Consider the following 19,380-nt stretch of genomic DNA (forward strand, 5'->3'; position numbering starts at 1 on the left):
TGGTCTGGCACACATCTCTACTTATAAGGATCCATGTATGTGTGGCAATTTCCAACTGCTGATTTAAAGTGTTGTATGGATCAATGGTGTTATTTGCTAAATGCAGAATTGGTGCACAAGCATCGTTGATGAAAAACTTCTTATCAGCTAAAGGGTGTCCCATGTGCCTGTCACATAATATAAACTAAACATCTTATAAAATAAAAACACAAAGACATATATTTGGCATTATAACTGTCAGCTATTATATGCAAATGTAAAAAACACTGTTTGGTGGTGAAGAAAGAACTGATAGAATTCAGCAAAACCCCAGCAATTAACAACTAACAATAACATGCATTGTAGATGGAGACTGCCCAGGGTGCCTCTAACAACACAAAGTTAGGGTATTCAACTCCCCCTTCTAAATTTGACAACCCATCCTAGTGGGGAGGTGTTGCTGCTCCCATAAGGATGGTGCAGACAATTTGACAGTCACGAAAATGAGTACACCTCAAAACAAATATACTTCCACCCAGTCTGCTACTCTTTCATGGCAAAATATCCAACAAACCTTATAAAAGAACCAATCACCAAGAAAGAGGGAGTGAGGGTTGGAAATCATCACCAGTCAATGCGGTTTGGCCTTTGATCCACAGACCTAAATAAACCAAGTAAAACTGCTCGAACCCCTCTATAGGCTAAACCAGTCATGTGATCAGCACAAGGGTCAGTTCCCAGCCCTGTGGTTTAACTCACCTCAAGCATAATATATATTGCCTTTAGTTCTTCAATTATTTAAATTACATAAATGTTGACAGGGCACAATAACAGGGATTTACCCTGCTTTGTGTGGGAGTACGCAGCCTTTTTCTCCCTAAAAGGCTATCTCTGTTGTCCCAGGTATCCAGTTGCATCCCTATACACACTTTGTACCTTCAAGTTACACTACTGCATGTAGGTGCACTTAGGTCAACTTCAAATACTTCTCATGATTAGTGTATGCCATGAATGAGGCTAGACCTCAGCAGTGTCTTAAGATAAAAACATACTTTAACTTTTTTTTAAATGAATAAAGAGGGTCCTAAAGTAGTAGTTTGAAGTAGGGTGAAACAGATACAGAATAGGAGATTACAAAAAATGTCAGAATAGGCTGTTCAATTTTAATTATTTTTAGTGAATAAACATTTAACTGGATAACAGTGTAAGTGAATAAAACAGTTGAACATTCAGAATAGGCTGTTTAAACAGCTGAACATTAAAGACGACTGTAACTAAGAGTGGTTCATATTGGAAAGTAAACATGTGTCGAACAGTGAATTGTACTAGCAGAAATTGCTTACTGCTTCTTCTGTCTATCCAGGTTGCCTCGCAGTGTAATAGATGCTGGCCTCCAATTACCACCTCTAACATTTAAAGGTATATTATTGATCATCTGGTACCAAAGAGATGACATACTGTGTTTTTTTATCCATACTGCCTAATTTCCCAGTAGGTGCAAGAGGCTCCAGATTTTTCGGGCAGTCCTTCACACTGCCGGAACAGTGGCAGGATCTCTCTCGTCCCACCCACTTCCTAGTGAAGTGGGCAGGATGGGGGAGATAATATCACCGGGAATTGCGGTCTGTAGGGAGGGGCCAGAGCTAAGATTATGTGATAAAAATAAATTCTAGCCTGTCCCGTTCTGACTACAAACTCACAACAAAACATCAATTTTAGTATGGCGCTTACAATCACAAACAATAGTCTCTCTCTCTCCAGGCCGCAAATTGCTCCCCAGACAGTGAGAGAGAGACTCAAGAAACTGGAAACTGACACACCTTTTATCAGCCTCTCACATGTGGTCTGGCAATCCAGGTTGCTAGTTAGCTAACTGTCTCCCAGATATATCTAGTTACAGCTCTGTGTGCATCAGTCAGCCTGAACCTGTGCTACAGCAGATTCCTGCGCAGTATGGTGGTGATTCTGGTGAATGTGCTCTGCAGTCACCAGTCAGTCAGATTCTCTATGTGCTGTGCATTCTGCAGTTCTGCAGTCTTATGGCAAACGTGTGTGTGTTTCTGTGCCAATGCCTTTCTCAGGCTGTCACTCATTTTCCAAGTAAGTTTACTTTACTTAGCTTGTCACCAGGCACATTGTGTATTTATTTTGATTGGTGATGTTTAGGGGCCGATTCAATTAGCTACACGTTGGCGAAAATTGGTGAAAGCCCTGACTTTCTTCTATTCAATTACAAAATAATTTTTCTGTCTTTAATAGAGTTGTAAAAAAACAGCCAAAATCTGACATTATAAAGGTTGTTACCCTACTGCGGTTTTGGTCACGCCCCTGACCACATGTCCTGGAATAAAAAGCCTAGACAACTAGATTGTGTAATGCTCCCTGGCAATATATTTTAACTGATCACCAATGACTAGGATCTACTGGTTATACCTTCAGGGTGTAAACGATACAGTGAAACCAATTGATATATCCCTATTTGCTAACCACACCTTACTTTACCCACTAAAGGTTATCTCCCTTCTGACTAATTTTAAATGTCTGCATATGAGATACCTACATATAATGGACTTCATTGTTTATTTTGTAGATTAAATATAGAAAAATAGTGTGCCTGGAAAACACAATATTCATCGCTTGATTACTGAGTTGAGTAAAGTAGATTCTTGTACAGCGGACCAGTGTCCTGTTTTATATCACATATTATAATGTATGCAAAGCTCCCTAGGCTGCACTTTTCTGCATTATAATAGCTTTATGATGTAGTTAATCATAGCTGCTCACTATGGAATTGTACTATATGAATGGTAAAGCATCACATTCATATCTTGGCACAAATATTTTTTTAGTTGAGGATTTGCTAGCTGTTATAAACAGTGTATTCCTCTGGTATTAATAAAATGAATACACTTTGCAAGCAATAGCCGAGCTTCTTAAAATGTTTTTTACTGTTCTGCCCCATTTAAAGTGTGTTTATGTGGATGGTTACCCCACCTCCTTTAAATGATTTTCATGACATTAACACAACAGTTATGGGGGGAATCCACTTAGCGATATACAAACGACAACACGATTGCGACATTGCAATCGTGCTGTCGTTTGTATAGCTAGTGATGTGTCTAGACTGAACGTTCACTCGTTCAGTCCCGGGACATACCTCATCCCGTACATGCAGAACCTGACGAGATCGTCAGGTTGACCTGCATGTACGGGCGATGTCGGATGTCGGAAGCGACCCGCGGGTACGCGCATCGTGGGTCACTTCCGTCCAAAACATCCACGATGCATGCGCGATTTGCAAGCGATTGCACGATAATGACGTTATTGTGCAATCGCTTGTTTAAATTGCTTAGTGGATACCCCCCATTACCATTCTTAAAGCATGGCGGTTATTTTATTTAGGGTGTTTTTCATATACTGTAACAGTTGCCCCCACAACTAGTGATGGCCATCAAAGGCCATACCATCAACAATGATTTATAGCCATTGGGATTAAACCATTGACAGTTAGCCATCTATGGCTGAGTGCTGTGCAGACATCGACCATCGAACCACCACCGCCAATGTTTTCTCCACACTGGGTACCACCATTAAAGGAAAAAACACTTGCCTTGGCTATAGACCATTGATGGTTGCAAACCATCCCTACCCACAACTCTGATATCAGCATGTGTTGGATGTAAATGTATACTCAGTATACATTGCAGTGATTGAATTGGTACCTTCTCTATTTACACATTAATGTATTGCAGTTAATCTGGCTACCAGGCTTTGTTCCTTCCCTTGTATGTACCTACTCTAAGTTTACTGACTGACCAACCTTTACCGACCTGATCTGTTTTTGACCACCTCAATTTGATACTCTGCGTCTGTTTCATTTTTGATTATCTGAGTTCCTCATGGTTATTGCACTGTCAGATGCTGCCTATTGGGGTAGCGTTCAGACTATGAGCCTGATGTGAACTGCTGAATGCAGATCCCTGATTATCGGGAATCTGCATGTGCGCAGGACCCATTCCACAAGTGTGCAGAATGGTCCTGCTGCAAGCCCTTGAATGCCCCTGCCTGATTTACCAGCAGAAGTATTTAAGGTGCGTGGGTGGGGGTGGTCCCGTTTTCCGAGAGTGGCCAGCCCAGGGACTAAGTGGACGTACACAGTCTGCTGGGCTTGCAAACCGGCCAGCCTGAGTAAGCTGATAGTCGCAATCAGTGGAGGCTCCAGAGGTGGGGCTGCAGCGCAGTCCAAAATTCAAATAGGGGAGCACACAACTGCCATTCCAGACGCTGCCAAACATCGCCGGCCAGGAGTCACTGGTAGTTTGTGTCCCTCCCCTATTTGAATTTTGGATTGCGCTGCAGCCCCACCTCTGGAGCCGCCACTGGTCGCGGTGGTGATCAAAGCCTGCAAACCTCCGTCGCAGTGCTGGCATCGCAAATGCAGCAGGGGGTGTCATACAACTCCTGCTGCATTAGCTGCCTGCATTCATACATCATATCTATAGCCTGCATGCAGCTTTGCAATTGCGATCCTTGCTGAATCAGGCCCTATGTCCTTTGGGTATCTCACAATGAAGACCAAGCACTCATTATTTTATTTGTATGTGTGGCACTCTGGTCATACTTGTGATTACAAAAAGCAAGGAATAAACATCACTGTGAAAATCAGCTGGCCACAGTGTATGAAATGTGTGTGGGTTATTGAACACACAAACTGGTTTAACTTAACCCTGAGACCGAGTAATAGAAAAGAGTTGTCACTGGTGCTTAAACTCCATCAGACATACATATATACAAAGTTGCTATCTATGTAAAGAAGGCATGCAAACCTTCACAAAGAAAAGTAAAATAAATTTATTGCCTGCGCTTGTATAGATGTATTTGTACAGAGACTCCCAGAAGTTTTTTTCATTTATACAGTACATAAAACATCACATTTATTAATCTCTATAAGAATAACGCATAAAACAATTATTCCAAAACCCACAAGAAATGGGGCTGTTGTAGCACTGCCGAGTCACACTTGGCAGTGCTAAGTTTCACTGCTCTGAAAGGAGCAGTGAAATCGTTGGAGGAGACAGCTGATTTTGGATCAGCTGTCTCTGCGCCGGAGCAGTAATGAATTGATCCGGCGCTCACCGTGATTAGGAATGTTAATTATCAGGGTCCGCCTGAGAATAGACCCCTATATGTGAAAATCTCCAAAAATGGTTTATAAAGGTCTGTGAATGTACTGAGGTAGCAAGTAGGAACTATAATATTTCTGAGACTAGTCCTTTAGATATTTTTCGCCAAGTTGTTAGCTCTATTCAGGTCATTGTAATAGGCTGTGTAAAGTGCTGCTTCTGAATGGTTTGGTTGGCAATGTTAAATTGTTCGGTCCGGTCGTTTGATATATTGCCATATAAAGTATAATTGCAGAAGGCAGGTATAGTGAAATTTCAAAACTTGATGCACTGACATGTCTCCAGTAGTGGCTGTATAAGACCCATAGCAAGATAAGTAGGCACCTAGCCAGAGTGCTCTCGTCAGTTGCCAGTGTTCCTCTCCATTAGCCCACGGTCCGGGTTTGCAGGTAAAAAAAATTGTCTGCACCTGGGGAGCTAAAAGCTGCTTTAAAGTCTGAGACTATCACCCTTTTCCACGTGCGGTAAATTAACAAGGCTAATTGAGTCCGGCCCTAAGTGTATGCTGACATTTATAGTGCTTTCAGTATTGGACCACTATGGACGATGTTTAGTTGGCTGGGCTGTTACAAAATGTAAAAAGGTAAAACCAGATGTTGAATATCTAGTTTTACTATGTGGTTTGATAGTTTGGAAATTGGCACACATTGGATGCCCAGGCAATGTCTTAATGCACAACCCAGAAATAGAGATGAGGGATAAAGAATGAGGGGGGGGGGGGAGGATAGAGATGTGAGAGAGGGAGACGGGGAGTTGAGGGGAACAAGTGAGATGGGGTGAGAGGAACACAGATAAAATATGCATACTAGATAATGGAACAAAGATAATAGGTGTGGTTGAGGCCAAACACCATAATTCACACAAAATCCCTGTTTTCCTTTACTCCCCAAATTTAATCTACACATGCCAACTTTTTATTTTTACTGTGATTGCCATAATTGTACACTAATGTCAAAAGTCATGGGATAGCAGTATGTAGAGTGTAGAGGCAAATGCCTAGACCTGCATAATTTGTAATTTGACATCTTGTGAGTCAGTCTGAACATCGGCTAGACTGCTCATGGCAAGGCCTCGGAGTTGGAACGGGGCATGACAGTGTGTGCCCGACTGATGGGATATTCCATTTCCGAAGTTGTGCGGACATGCAACATTCTTCAATCAATGATGTCTTGTGTGTACTGGGAATACCTCATGGAAGGCATTACCACCCACCCTGGACAGCACAGTGGCCGACCATGGATCTTAATGATTATGACCAGCGGCGTCTGGCCAGCATTGTCTGTGGTAACAGACAAGTGACACTGGCTCAAATCCCACCCACATTCAATTCAGGAGGTACCAGACCTCAGGAGCATATCCAGCAGGTCAGTGCAGCGTTCTTTAGCTTCCATGAGATATGAGAGCAGAAGACCCACCATAATGCCCCTGTTAACATTGACACTTGACACATCGACTCATCTGGGCTCATGACATTGCTAATTGGACCATGGTGGTCTAATGAGTCATGGTTTCAGTTGTTTTGGGCTGATGGTAGGGTTCGGGTGTGGCGCAGACCCCATGGAGGCCATGGCCCCAGTTGTCAGTAAAGCACCGTGCAGGCTGGTGGTGGTTCTATAATGGTGTGGGGTGTGCATGTGGCATGGGTTGGTTCTGCTGCTTTGCCTAAATACATCATTGACCGGGAACTGCTTTGTTGAATTGCTTTATGACCATTTTCAGCCCTTTGTGGACTTCATGTAACCCCACAACGATACAATATTCCAACTGGTAGATGCACCGTATCATCGGCCCAAGTTGTCCACAATTGGTTTGAGGAGCATTCTGGAGAGTTCTGACTAATGGTGTGGCCACCACGTTTGCCCGACATTAACACAATCGAGCATTTATGGGATGTGATGGAGAAATCCATTCATACCCAAGAATCTGCACCTACAAATATCAGGAAGCTATAGGAAGCTATCCAGACGGCATGGGTCTACATCTCTTCAAAGGTCTTCCATCGAGTTGCTGTATTTTGCCGGGTTAGAGGGTGTCTGCACGATACCAGGCAACTATCCCATGCCTTTTGGCACTTTTGTGTATAAGCCAGGGGTTGCCAACTTCGGTCCTCGAAAACTACTAACAGTTCACGTTTTCCAGACCACCTAGCTGCTGCACAGGTGTATTCAATACTCACTAACTCATTTGAAAAGTTCCACAGGTAGAGCTAATTATTTCACTGGTGATTCTGTGAGGAGACCTATAAAACATGCACTGTTGATAGCTCTCGAGGACCAGGGTTGGCAACCCCTGGTATAAGCCATACAGTGCTGAATTTAATTGAAGGTAATATATGTGTTCTGCCCTGTCACAATGCTTTGCTAATATGCCATTATAGAAAACAATATATGTATAGCACATGGAATAGTCTAAATTATTGCAACAAAGAACAAATACTTCAGCACTACGGTAAGACTAATGTACTTTGTTTTAGTTTAATATATACATTTTAATACATAATGTTCACTTAAGACCCAAATGTCCCCTTGTATTGCCACCTAACATACCAGAATATGTTCTCATATGAACACGACATGACGGAAATACCTCAGTGTGGCCGCACATGGCACCATGTAGCCAGTAGACTTCAGTATAGCTGCATATACACCCTAACTCGCATAGCATCCTGAAGAAAAATACATGATATTGTGATCAGGATCAATAATATTATTCAAAAACACATTGAACTTTTTTCAGAGTGGAATTTTTACATTTAAGTAATGTCTTGTAATGATGTTGTTTGATAGGGGACGAATACCACATTTCTTCAACATGCATGATCTGTTAAGTTATCTAATGATCTCTTCCCTAACCGACCTGACATATATTAGTCTGCCCCCCTGTATAATGCCCATTGTTAGAGAGATGCCATCAATGTAAGACATTTGAGAAAATAAAAATAAGGAAAGGTGTTCCTTCTGAATGGTATACTTACTGTTATGTTATGTAACAAAACTTAATAACATTTATTGATTTGCTTTAAAATAGCAACTAGCAAAAAAGACAGCAACATGTTTAAAGACAAAACAATGGGTAGTAGGTGATCAAGAGGCTAAATAAGTGAGATAAAATAGTAATCTCAATGATAACTGTGTGATAAAGTGAATGTCTAATATGTTGGTTAGTGTTTGCATCTACAGAGGCATTACTGTCTGATTGCTAACGGGCAATGCTAATTGTTGATGGGCAAACACTAATGATTGCATCATGGGGCACCATTTATATATTCACCTACAGTTACTAGTTTATACCATACTTTGGACAGGTTTTCAGATTTTTATTTTATGAACTTACGAAATGATTTTACTGATTTATTTTTGTTCCAGAAATTAGTAATAACAATTATAGATTATACAAACAAAATACCATTGAGTATATATTAAAAAAGTAAAAATCAGTGTGTGTGCATGTTTATAAACACACACACTATAATAAGATATGATAGGTGCCTGTGGCCTAGATACTGTAAAACAATAGTATCTGCAGAAAGTTCTTAGTCGGCAGCAACTTTTTTCATTTACTGTATACATTTTTTAATCATATTAGTGGTTGCCATCCTTATGTTGACTGCTGTTCATACAGTTATTAGATCAATCTATTAAACAAGGGGAGAAGGAACATGGCCTGAAAGTGTAAAATGTGTTAACGTAATAATTTGCTCATCTTAGAGAATGCCTAGATATGTTGTTGTGCTTATTTTAACTATCACGCACAACTTTCTCCATGTATGGTAAAAATTTTAGCGCACCCCCATTTTTATTTAAATATAAGCAGTTGAAGTCCAGTGAATAACCTAAAGTGGTACGAAAGTAAGAGATAACCAGGTAGAGGTAAAAAAAAAAAAAAAAAAAAATTTTGGAATTAGGTTTGCAAAGACTGAAAAATAATGTAAATTTCATAGTTATATAAAATGCCTTAACAGGGAACAAGTAATGCATTAAGATCATACAGCTGGTCTGCAGTAATGAAACAGAGACTTGCCTGGGCCTTGAAGCACCATCAGTGGCCTACTGAAGAATGGAAGATGATTTTATGGACAGATGAATCAAAATTTGAAATATTTGACCATCACATAGGGCTTTTTTAGGCCATAGATTAGGTGAAAGGATGGCATGTTTTACAGTTAAAAGCATTGACCACCTAAAACTTAAAGCATAAACACGCCATGAAGCTGTGGCTTTTACAAGCCACCTCTTAGTAAATTAATTTGGGACATCAACTGCCACACATGGAGGGAGCAGCATGATGATCTAAAACTCTCTTGCTGGGTCCAGAGTCAGCAATTTACACACAGTGACTGGCACCCTGAATCAAAAGGGCTATGGCAACATTATGTAGTGCCGTGCAGTACTATGGTTTACGCCTAGTTGGTCAATGGTTCATCCGACAATAAGAAGATGACAAAGAACATACCTCCAGGCTATGTCAGTTCTACCTTTTGAGGAAAAGAACAAAATGTAAGCTTCATTTCATGCAATGAGCAGCACAGTCTCCAGACTTAAACCCCATCAAGTTGGTTTGTGATGAACTAGACAGAAGGGCGAAAGCAAAGCAACGTATAAGTGAAACATATTTCAGGGAATTTTGGCAACACTATTTAATTTCCATTGTAAATGCCAAAGGTCTATTCTGAGGTTTTGACTGATAAACGTGGCTACTTTGAAGAGTAAAAATTTTATTAAGATTTTTTAAACAAAATGATTCTATGGGCTTGATCCAATTTAACAGTGAATTACTCATGGTAAGTACAGCTGTATGCGACACTTACGGTACCAGCGGACTCAAACATTTTTGTCTGAAGTCGCTAATTAAGTCACCTGTGCTTAAGTATGGATATCCTAAAAACCTGGACTGTTAGGGTGCATAGAGGACTGAGTTTAGGAACCCCTGTGCTAATGTATCAAGTCACTGCAAAATTGTAAATATTTAAAGTATTTTGTGCCAAAGCTATAAAGTGCTAGTAACTTATCAGAATGATTGTAGTCCCTATAAATATCCTGTTATCAACAGATCCTGAGGCTGACAACTTCAACTCATTTTTGTTTTGTTTTTTTCACTTTGACTCAAGTTTTCAGGATTTTTAATTGTAAGGAGTTTATCTGGATAATTATCAGCAAGGTGGGAGGGGTTTATTATTATTTTGAATATGTACAATTATCATTCTTTTATCTCCACCAGTGCATTAGGCTAGTTACTCATATGGTAGATATCCCATCACTTCCAAGTGGACCCTAGAATTAGACTGGGGAGCTTATTGCTGTAGTCTCAGCACTTCCATAGGAAATAACAAAAATATGCTATCATAAGAATTGGCAGTTTTTACTGTGTGTTTAAGCTACAAGGTTCCAGAGATAAACATTGTTAGTTTTTCACAGCTAAACAGTCAGGATTTCAATACTGGAATGCAGTCTCACCCTTTTCTTAATAAAGAGAGATTTGGCATTACATTTTAGTCAAATAAAACACAATGTTTATTAATATACAAATTGAATCTAAATGTTATCTATCATCATTGCTTACATTTATTATAAAAAAAAGGAATTTCTTTATATGAACAGCTACTGTGCACCAAGCTCATTGTTCTAAAGACTTTGTTTTAGCAATACTAGAAGAATTGTGTCTTTAAAATATGGGCTCTGTGTTTAATTACCCAAACAAAATTGCATAAATATGAATGAGCACTAATGGTAGTAACTTGGCTTTGTGGTAGGCAAAACAAACTGATTTCTAAATGATTTGTAAAGAAAATGAGGAGTGAGAGTAGCTATTAGGTTTTAAACACTCCTAAATGATAATGTGGTCATCCATCCATCAAGACGGAAAGTTGGAAACTAGGGATAACTACCCAAAATGCCTTGTATGGAGATCTAAATGATCTCTGTTTTTTTGAACTAGGTATTATATGTAACCTAATTTTATACATTGTAACTGTTTCACAATTATATTATAAAATATACAGTACTGTGCAAACGTTTTAGGCAGGTGTGGAAAATATGCTGCAAACTAAGAATGCTTTCAAAAATAGAAGTGTTATTAGTTTATTTTTATCAATTAATAAAAATGCAAAGAAAGAAGAGAAATCGAAATGAAATATTTGGCTTTTAGAACTAACATTACTGTGTCACATGCCAGGATCAAGGGTAAACACTGACCCCCAGCCCTTCATGTGTGGAGTTTGTATGTACTCCCACTCTGTGTGTGGGTTTCCTCTGAGTACTCTATTTTTTTCTCACAGTCCAAAAACAGATTGGGTCATTTGTTTCTGACCTCCTGGTCTGTTGTAGTGAATTTATATTACAGGTGCTAATGGGACAGGACTGATGTGAATGATTGCATGTTTACTATGATCATGTGATATGATTAGTGCTATATAAATATAAGATCATTCAGAGTTCTCCATTTTGAAGGGTTCTGAAACTTTATCTTGCTAAAAGTAAATTATGATATATTGGGTTTGATACAGTCTGTATTTTACAAATTCCATTGACTGAAATATACTACTAAAAATGACCATATCTAGACCGACACTTAAGATCAACTGGCTACAGAGTTATAGACCATAGCCATAAAACCCCTTTTGATACATCCTAACTACAAAGTTTGTATGGCTCTTATTAAATTGTGATATTTGTTTTCCAACAAGTTTTACTAATTGCAGTTACATATTATTGATGATAAACATCACCCAATAAGGATCATTAATGAACCTACTTCTACTTTGAGCAAGTGTGACCATTTGTTCACCTCGGCCATTCCAAGCTGCATGATCACTACCCTGGCTTCAGAACAAGGGAAGTACATATATTTGTGAGTTTGCAGATACTGTGGAAAGTTGTGTGCGCTGGAAAACCATAAAAAGATCACTATATAAACATCTACACAATTCACTAGACAGCTACCTATTTCCACTTTTGTACTTCTTCCTTTTTATTCCAGATTTTCAGTTTTTCTCTTAAAATACTTAATGTATTACATCAGGACTGTCCTAAATATATGTGACATCTGTGTATTGAAAGTTTGGTCAAAATGATTTTGAAAGGTTTTCAGTTTATATACAATGACTCCAGCTCTATTTTCAAGTCTAGTGGAATTATTATTGGGATTATTATTGCATGGAAACCTGCAAAGGTGAGCCACCACCACCATAAATGTGATGATCTTGTTAAGCTGGTTGGTTGCTTAAGATAGTGTGGCCAAAAACCAACACATCCCTTTATAATAATGGTACATAAAATCCCTGTCCATTATTAATTAAAGAAAACCACAAAACACACTGCATTCTTCAATCACTTTAAATATGAGCAAATTTACATAAGCATCACTTTTGTTGGGTTTTGTATGATATGTAGACTCTGATCATGTTGAAATGAGTATGTCAAAATGGTCATAAAGTCAATGTTGACCATGTAGACATTCATCATGCAGACAGTCTACAAAGCATTCCAGGTAGCCCAGCGGTGACGTACCTGCTCCCGACAGCTGTAGTGGAGTCATCTGGATCACTCGCTGTTATGTGACCGTGACTTCCGGGTCAGGCCTCCGATCTTTCAGTATTTCTCCCATAACCCTAATTCTACCTTTAGTGCCTAACCCTAACCACCCCCCATCCGCAGCCTAACCTCCTCCCACAGTCTAACCCTAATGTTAACATTTTGACAATGTTGACATTTCACCTGTCGAAATTCAGAAAATCTTCAAAACATTGTCTTAACATTTTAGCAATGTCGACATCATAACTGTCGGCATTGTGGTGTCAACATTATCTTTATTGACCTTTTGACTACATCATCTTTTATTTATAATCCATTAGGATAAAGACATAAAATAAAGCAGAAATATGTAATTGCCTTCATCACCAACACACTGCACCTGAAGGAGTTCAAACTGCTTGCACAGAAAGAAAAGTGTGTATTCACCCCCATATGCTGACCTGTGCGCATCTTGCAGTGCGGCCACCCCCTTATCTGCACACTTGGTTTCCTATTCATCATCCACTAGAGTGTAAGCTCTCACAAGCAGGGCCCCCTACCCTCTTGTGCTTCTCCTTACTTATACCTTCATCTAGTCCTCTCTCCCCACTTGGGCACCTCTCACTTGGTTGCTTATTCTCTATTACTTACTTGAGTGTTATGATCACTAATGCAGTAATGTATATAAACCTAGTCCTTGTCCTGCATTGTATTGTACTGTAAGTCACTGGTTTTTGTTCACTTATTTATGTATTATGTAAGGCGCTGCCGCACACTTGTGGTGCCATATAAATAAAGGATAATCATCATCATCATCATGCACACTTGCACTAGCTTTTTACAAGGGGCAAAAGATGTTTTTCAAAACAGGAGTATTTATGATCATGCCCAGGTTGCATATACACCACCTCACTGACCATTACTATATGAGAGAGCACCATTTCAGCTATTTCCACCCAGTTACTTTTCTTCAGTTGTAAGTGTAGAGGCAATCACAATCTGTAAGTCGCTGCATCGCCTACACTGGTGCGCGATTGGTTCCGGAGCATACGCAGTGCCAAAACACATAATATACGCTTCATGTACACCCAGTGGCGTAACTAGGGCAGGGCGAGCGGGGTGCGTGCCCTGGGCGCCGTTGGACCGGCGGCGCGGGGGGCGCCACCAGCCACGGTACCGGCCCGCCCGCCCTAGTTAGCCAGTGTAGCGCCAACCGCAATGAGTGCGGTCAGCGCTACACATTTACACAGGACCGGCGCTAGGCTTCCAGTGCCGGTCCTGTGCCTCACAGCTGAGCCCGTTCCCTCCCCCTGAGCGCTTGCCCAATAGCGCTAGGAGGCGGGCTCAGGCTGTGCATAACACACGCATCGCCGCCAGCGCTGGCGGCGATGCGTGTGTTAAACAGTAGCCAATGAGAGTCAGATAGACTCTCATTGACTGCTGCAGCACCCACTGCAAGACCCGGACTTCCGTCCGGCTCCTGCAGTGGGTAATGGGACTGACGTCATGACGTCTGTCCCATAATGTTAACGCGCCAGCCCGGGCGGACTGGCGGGCGGGAGCGACGTCGCGGACAGGAGCAGCAGCAGCGTGGATTCGGGTAAGTATATTTTTATATATATATATATTATTATTTAACAGGGGGGGGTGGCTACTACTGGGGGGACCTCTACTGGAGGAGGGGGCTACTACTCGGGGCGCCATTATTGGGAGGACCTCTACTGGGGGCGGCTACTACTGGGGGCACTTAATCGGGAGGGGGAACCTCTACTGGGGACTACTACTTGGGGGGAACTACCACTGGGGGCATTATAAAAGAGGGCCTACTACTACTACTAGAGGCACTGCACTCGGGGGACCACTACTGGGGACAATAATAGGAAGGGCCACTACAGGGGGCACTGGATAGGGGGGATCACTACAGGGTGCCTGCATAAGGGGACCACTACTGGGAAAACTGCATGGGGGGGACTACTACTGGGGGCACCATATAAAGGGCACTGCATAAGGGGATACCGCTACTGGGCGCACTGCATTGTGGGGACTGCTACTGGGGGCACTGCATAAGGGGGAACACTACATGGGGCACTGCATTTGGGGGGGCCACTACTGGGGGTACTGAGTAAGGGGAACTAATTGGGGGCTGTATAAGGGGGACCACTACTGGGGATACTGTATAAGGGGCACTACTGTGGGCCTGCATAAGAGGGACCCCAACTGCATACTGGGGGTACTGTATAAGGGCTACTACTGGGGTTAAGGTGCATATGGATAGGAATGTTCAGTTTGAAAATCGGGGGGGGGGGGCTGGGCTTCTTTTTCAAATTTGCCCTGGGCTCCAAATACCCTAGTTACACCACTGTGTACACCCCTGCATCAGACCCATTACTAGCATCATCTACTGCTGTATCATATTAATCATAAGTATCACACTGTATAATGATTGTAATATTTTGCCACTGAACAAATAGAGAATTATATGGAACAGCATGTGAAGGGATATCATTAGTGACCAGCAACTTTCAGTTTTGTGTTTACATGTTCCCAGTAGAAATTAAGGAGGTTTAAATATAATGTTAATTTTGTATTTTCAGGCATACCTATGGGATAACAATAAGGATGTTGTTGAATGGCTGGAGAAACAGCTGACTGAGGAGGAGGGAGCCCGCTCTGTGGTTGATGAAAACATCAAGTACATTTCTAGAGACTATATCCTCAAACAAATCCGCAGGTAACATTAAAGAGTTATATTTATTGCAAATTACTATACATAAATTATGCACATATTAAATAGAGCATATTATGTACTTAAGGAAATCCAGGATAGGAAATATAAAAGGGACGAGTATGTGCATGAGAATTTTTATTTAATTTCTTTTTTGAAGCCTTGGTAAATAAGCAAAATATCTGAAATACATAATTAGTTATATTTTAAAGAATATCAGTAAGTTATTCTCCTTATTGTAGCTACTAATCATCTACAAATCCTCATGGTGATCGTTCCAGCCATGAGTGCCATGAGCAGAGATGTAAGGAGTGACCTCACAGGTTGGGACCCAGGTTGCCACAAAGGAGATGACCACTGTGGTTGGGGCTGATATGCATGTCCATTTTCCTTTCTCAGTATGAGTATGTTTATGGAGATCATGCCATCACGCCACATTCCTGTCATGTGAACATTGTATTTCATGTCAGGTGGCATAATAAGCTAAATATCTGTTCTGATGATCATATGGTTTCCTTGGAAGATGAAACTAAATTAGTCCAACTTTTCCAAAGATTCTTATTAGGAAAATGGTTTAATACAGTACTAAAAAATTAGAAACATGTCTATGTGAACACGCAAGAGGGATTTCCAAGCTAATACCGCTACAAACCCTCCCCTGGTGTACGGCTGTGCATGTGACTGTGCAAGGAGCAAGACTCCCACTTAATGAAATACCAGTTGGGTCATTTATACATGCAGTTATCGATTGCACCAATCAAAACTTACACCAGCCCCATGCTCGGTGTAGATTCTCCATCAGGGTATGGCTTCCACTGTGAGCCATTATGAAACCAGTTCTGCAACATGCCCCTGACACGGTACATTTCCGTGCATCTGCATAGCCACCTCCCAGTCATTGCCCATGACTTTCTATTACATTTTACACACTATGCATCTAAATTACAAACATTTAGGAAAGTACACGCGCAATAGCAAAAAAAACAGCGCTCTACTTTCCTGAACATCTACATTGTGTGCAATTCAGAATCAGGCAGAGAGAGGTGATATTCCCCAATCAGAGCCAGACTCTGATAATTGGGCACATATTAAATGAATCCTTTATTTTAATGTGACTTTAATAGGAAAAGAATGAAAGTACTTTATTGGGTATGGTAAGTGATTGCATAAGTGGAATACAATTGGTTAAATTAAATATAATAATTATTTACATTATCCTTTAATTAAGTTTTGGAAGCAAATCATAATTTATCTCTCAATTTAATAATCATAACTACCAAAATCAGAACACCTGCTAAGAATTACAATTATCTGACATTGAGGGACATATTTATTATTTATCGTAATTACAGTGTTATTTCATTAGAGATATGGGAAATGTGATCAGGATTCTAAATGGATGTGAATGTTAGGGTAACTAGCAAATCAACTTTGTTGATTTGTATAAATAATTGTAGAGTTCTTTGGTTGTGTCAAAATGGTAAAAGGTCCTCCTGATCAGTCATTACCGACCTGTAGCAACAGTGCAGTCCTTTTCACCTGGCCAAGACTCCTCCTCTTGGCACACCTGTACACAGCTTCTTTAGTATACAATCTTTAATCCATTTTTAGCTAATATAGTTATTTTCCCCAGGGTGCCACATATACTATATATAGTCTTTGCCATAAAAATTAGAGATGAGCGGGTCCAGTTCTTGGAGAATCGGACCCACCCGAACATAGGGGATCCGAGTAGGATCAGAGTCCGGCTCAGATTTTCCCGCCTAACTCTGAATCCACAATGAGGCAAAATGTCATCATCCCGCTGTTGGATTTTCGCCGGTTTTGGATTCTAATCCATGTGATTGGCACCATTTTCACTCCGGCTGTGGAGAGTGTACAGAATAGACCTGCTCTGTTCTTCTCTGTTGTTCAAGGGTGCAGTGTTGTAGTTGTTCAAGGGTGCAGTATTGTTGGGCTGGGGCTGCAGTACATAAGTGGGGGGTGCTGCTGTGTCACTGTTGTCCTGTCCATTGAGAGGTTAGGGCTGCAGTTCATAAAGGGGTGCTGTCGTCCAGGGGTGCTCTGAATCCAGGGGTGCTCTTCCCCAGTGCAAAAATAAAATAATAGTTATGGTATAACATACCTTTGATAACTCTTTTTCTTTGAGGTCCACAGAAACTACTTTGGGGTTATGTGGTTTGGAGGAAACCAGGCACCAAATAGTCAAACTTTTCCGGTCCCAGGATGCACTGGGTCCTCCCCCATATATACCCCGCCTCCGGCCATAGGTCCTCAGTTCGTAAATAAGCCCATTGGCAGGAGAAGGAGAGTGGAGAAGGAAGTACACATTACACTAGAAACACTCATACACAAAGAAGAGGGAATCAGTGACAAGGAGGAGCAGATCCCTCTGAAGCCAGGTGCGTGGAGGGTGCCCTGTTGACTCTATGGACCTCGAAGAAAAATAGTTATCAAAGGTATGTTATACCATAACTCTTATTTTTTTTTCTTCAGGTTCCATAGGGTCCACAGGAACTACCTTGGGGATGTCCTAAAGAAGTTCCCTTAAAGGTGGGGATGCTCCTGAGCTGACAGGAGGATCCACCGCCCATCCTGAGAAGCAAAAGTATCAAATGCATAGACTTTGATAAAGGAATTGACGGATGACCAAGTGGCTGCCTTGCACAGCTGTTCAGCTGAGGCGCCATGTCTAACCGCCCAGGAAAGTCCCATGGACCGAGTTGAATGTGCTATCAGCCGGCTGGGAACAGGGAGATCAGCCTGCGTATAAACTTGAGATATAGTCTTACACAGCCACCGAGCCAGAGTCTGCTTGTTAGCTGACCAACCCCGCTTGTAGAAGCCATACAAAACAAAAAGTGCATCTAATTTCTTGATGGAGTTGGTACGATCCACGTAGATACAGAGAGCTCGAACCACATCCAATGAAGTTTCACCAGCAGAAAGGCCTGAAGACTTGAAAGCCAGTACAACTATTTCTTCATTCATATGAAAACTGGATACCACTTTTGGAAGGTAGCCCGCCCGCGTAGGAAGGACAGCTTTATCCTGGTGGAAAATCAAATATGGGGCCCCACACAAGAGTGTCGCCAAATCAGAGACTCTGCGAGCTGAGGAGATAGCAAGGAGAAAAAGTGTCTTCGCTGTCAACCACTTGAGGTCCACTGTATTCAAAGGTTCAAAGGGGGGAGCCTGTAGTGCCCTGAGAATCAAAGACAAAACCCACGGTGCCACTGGAGGAACAAAAGGTGGCTGCAGATGGAGATCACCCTGCAAAAGTGTTCTAACATCTGGCAAGGGAGCAATTCTACGCTGAAACCAAACTGAGATAGCACAGAAAAATGTACCTTCAATGTGGCCAGGTGGAGACCAATGTCTAATCCTGCCTGGAGAAATGCGAGAACCCGAGAGTCCCTAAAAATGTTAGGATCAACTTTTCTATGGGAACACCATAGAAAAAAGGAATGCCAAATTCTGTAATAGATGCAGGTAGAGAAATGCTTTCTTGCCACAAGCATCGTATGAAACACAGAGTTGGTAAATCCTTTGGCTCTTAAGATGGAATACTCAAGAGCCAAGCCATCAAAGATAGAATAGGTAGGTCCGGATGTAAGCAGGAACCCTGCACTAGCAGATCTGGCAATAGATGAAGTGTGGAGTATCTATGGAGACACAACGGGTCGGTGAACCAATGGCGCCTAGGCCAAGCCGGGGCTATTTTAATCGCCCTCTTTTTCTGAGAATTCTTGGTAGAAGAGAGATTGGAGGAAACAGGTAAGCTAACCTGAAATCCCACCCCACTGCCAGTGCATCCACAAAGGCAGCCGTGGTGAGGAGTACCCACCTTGGCTTCCACAGAGAGCGACCTTCATTTAGATGAGCCGTCTGAAGCCACTAGGCCAGGGAGAGCTGAACCTTTGAGGAGAAAAGGATCGTCTGAGACTTTATCCACTGATACTGACCACTCCAACAAGACCGAATC

At 41.5% G+C, this 19,380-nt stretch overlaps 1 protein-coding gene across 1 annotated transcript in view; it reads left to right on the plus strand.

The window, feature by feature from the left end:
- ACACA (acetyl-CoA carboxylase alpha) overlaps positions 1-19,380 on the plus strand; it is a 532,248-nt gene that overhangs the window by 500,366 nt on the left and 12,502 nt on the right. Inside the window, exon 54 of the mRNA XM_088455952.1 lies at positions 15,265-15,401. Within this exon, the coding sequence (XP_088312078.1) occupies positions 15,265-15,401 (137 nt within the window). The remainder of the gene's footprint in view (positions 1-15,264; positions 15,402-19,380) is intronic.

The sequence above is a fragment of the Taudactylus pleione genome, unplaced genomic scaffold (assembly GCF_031769625.1).
Source record: "Taudactylus pleione unplaced genomic scaffold, aTauple2 ptg000682l, whole genome shotgun sequence".
In the NCBI taxonomy this organism is placed as follows: Eukaryota; Metazoa; Chordata; class Amphibia; order Anura; family Myobatrachidae; genus Taudactylus; species Taudactylus pleione.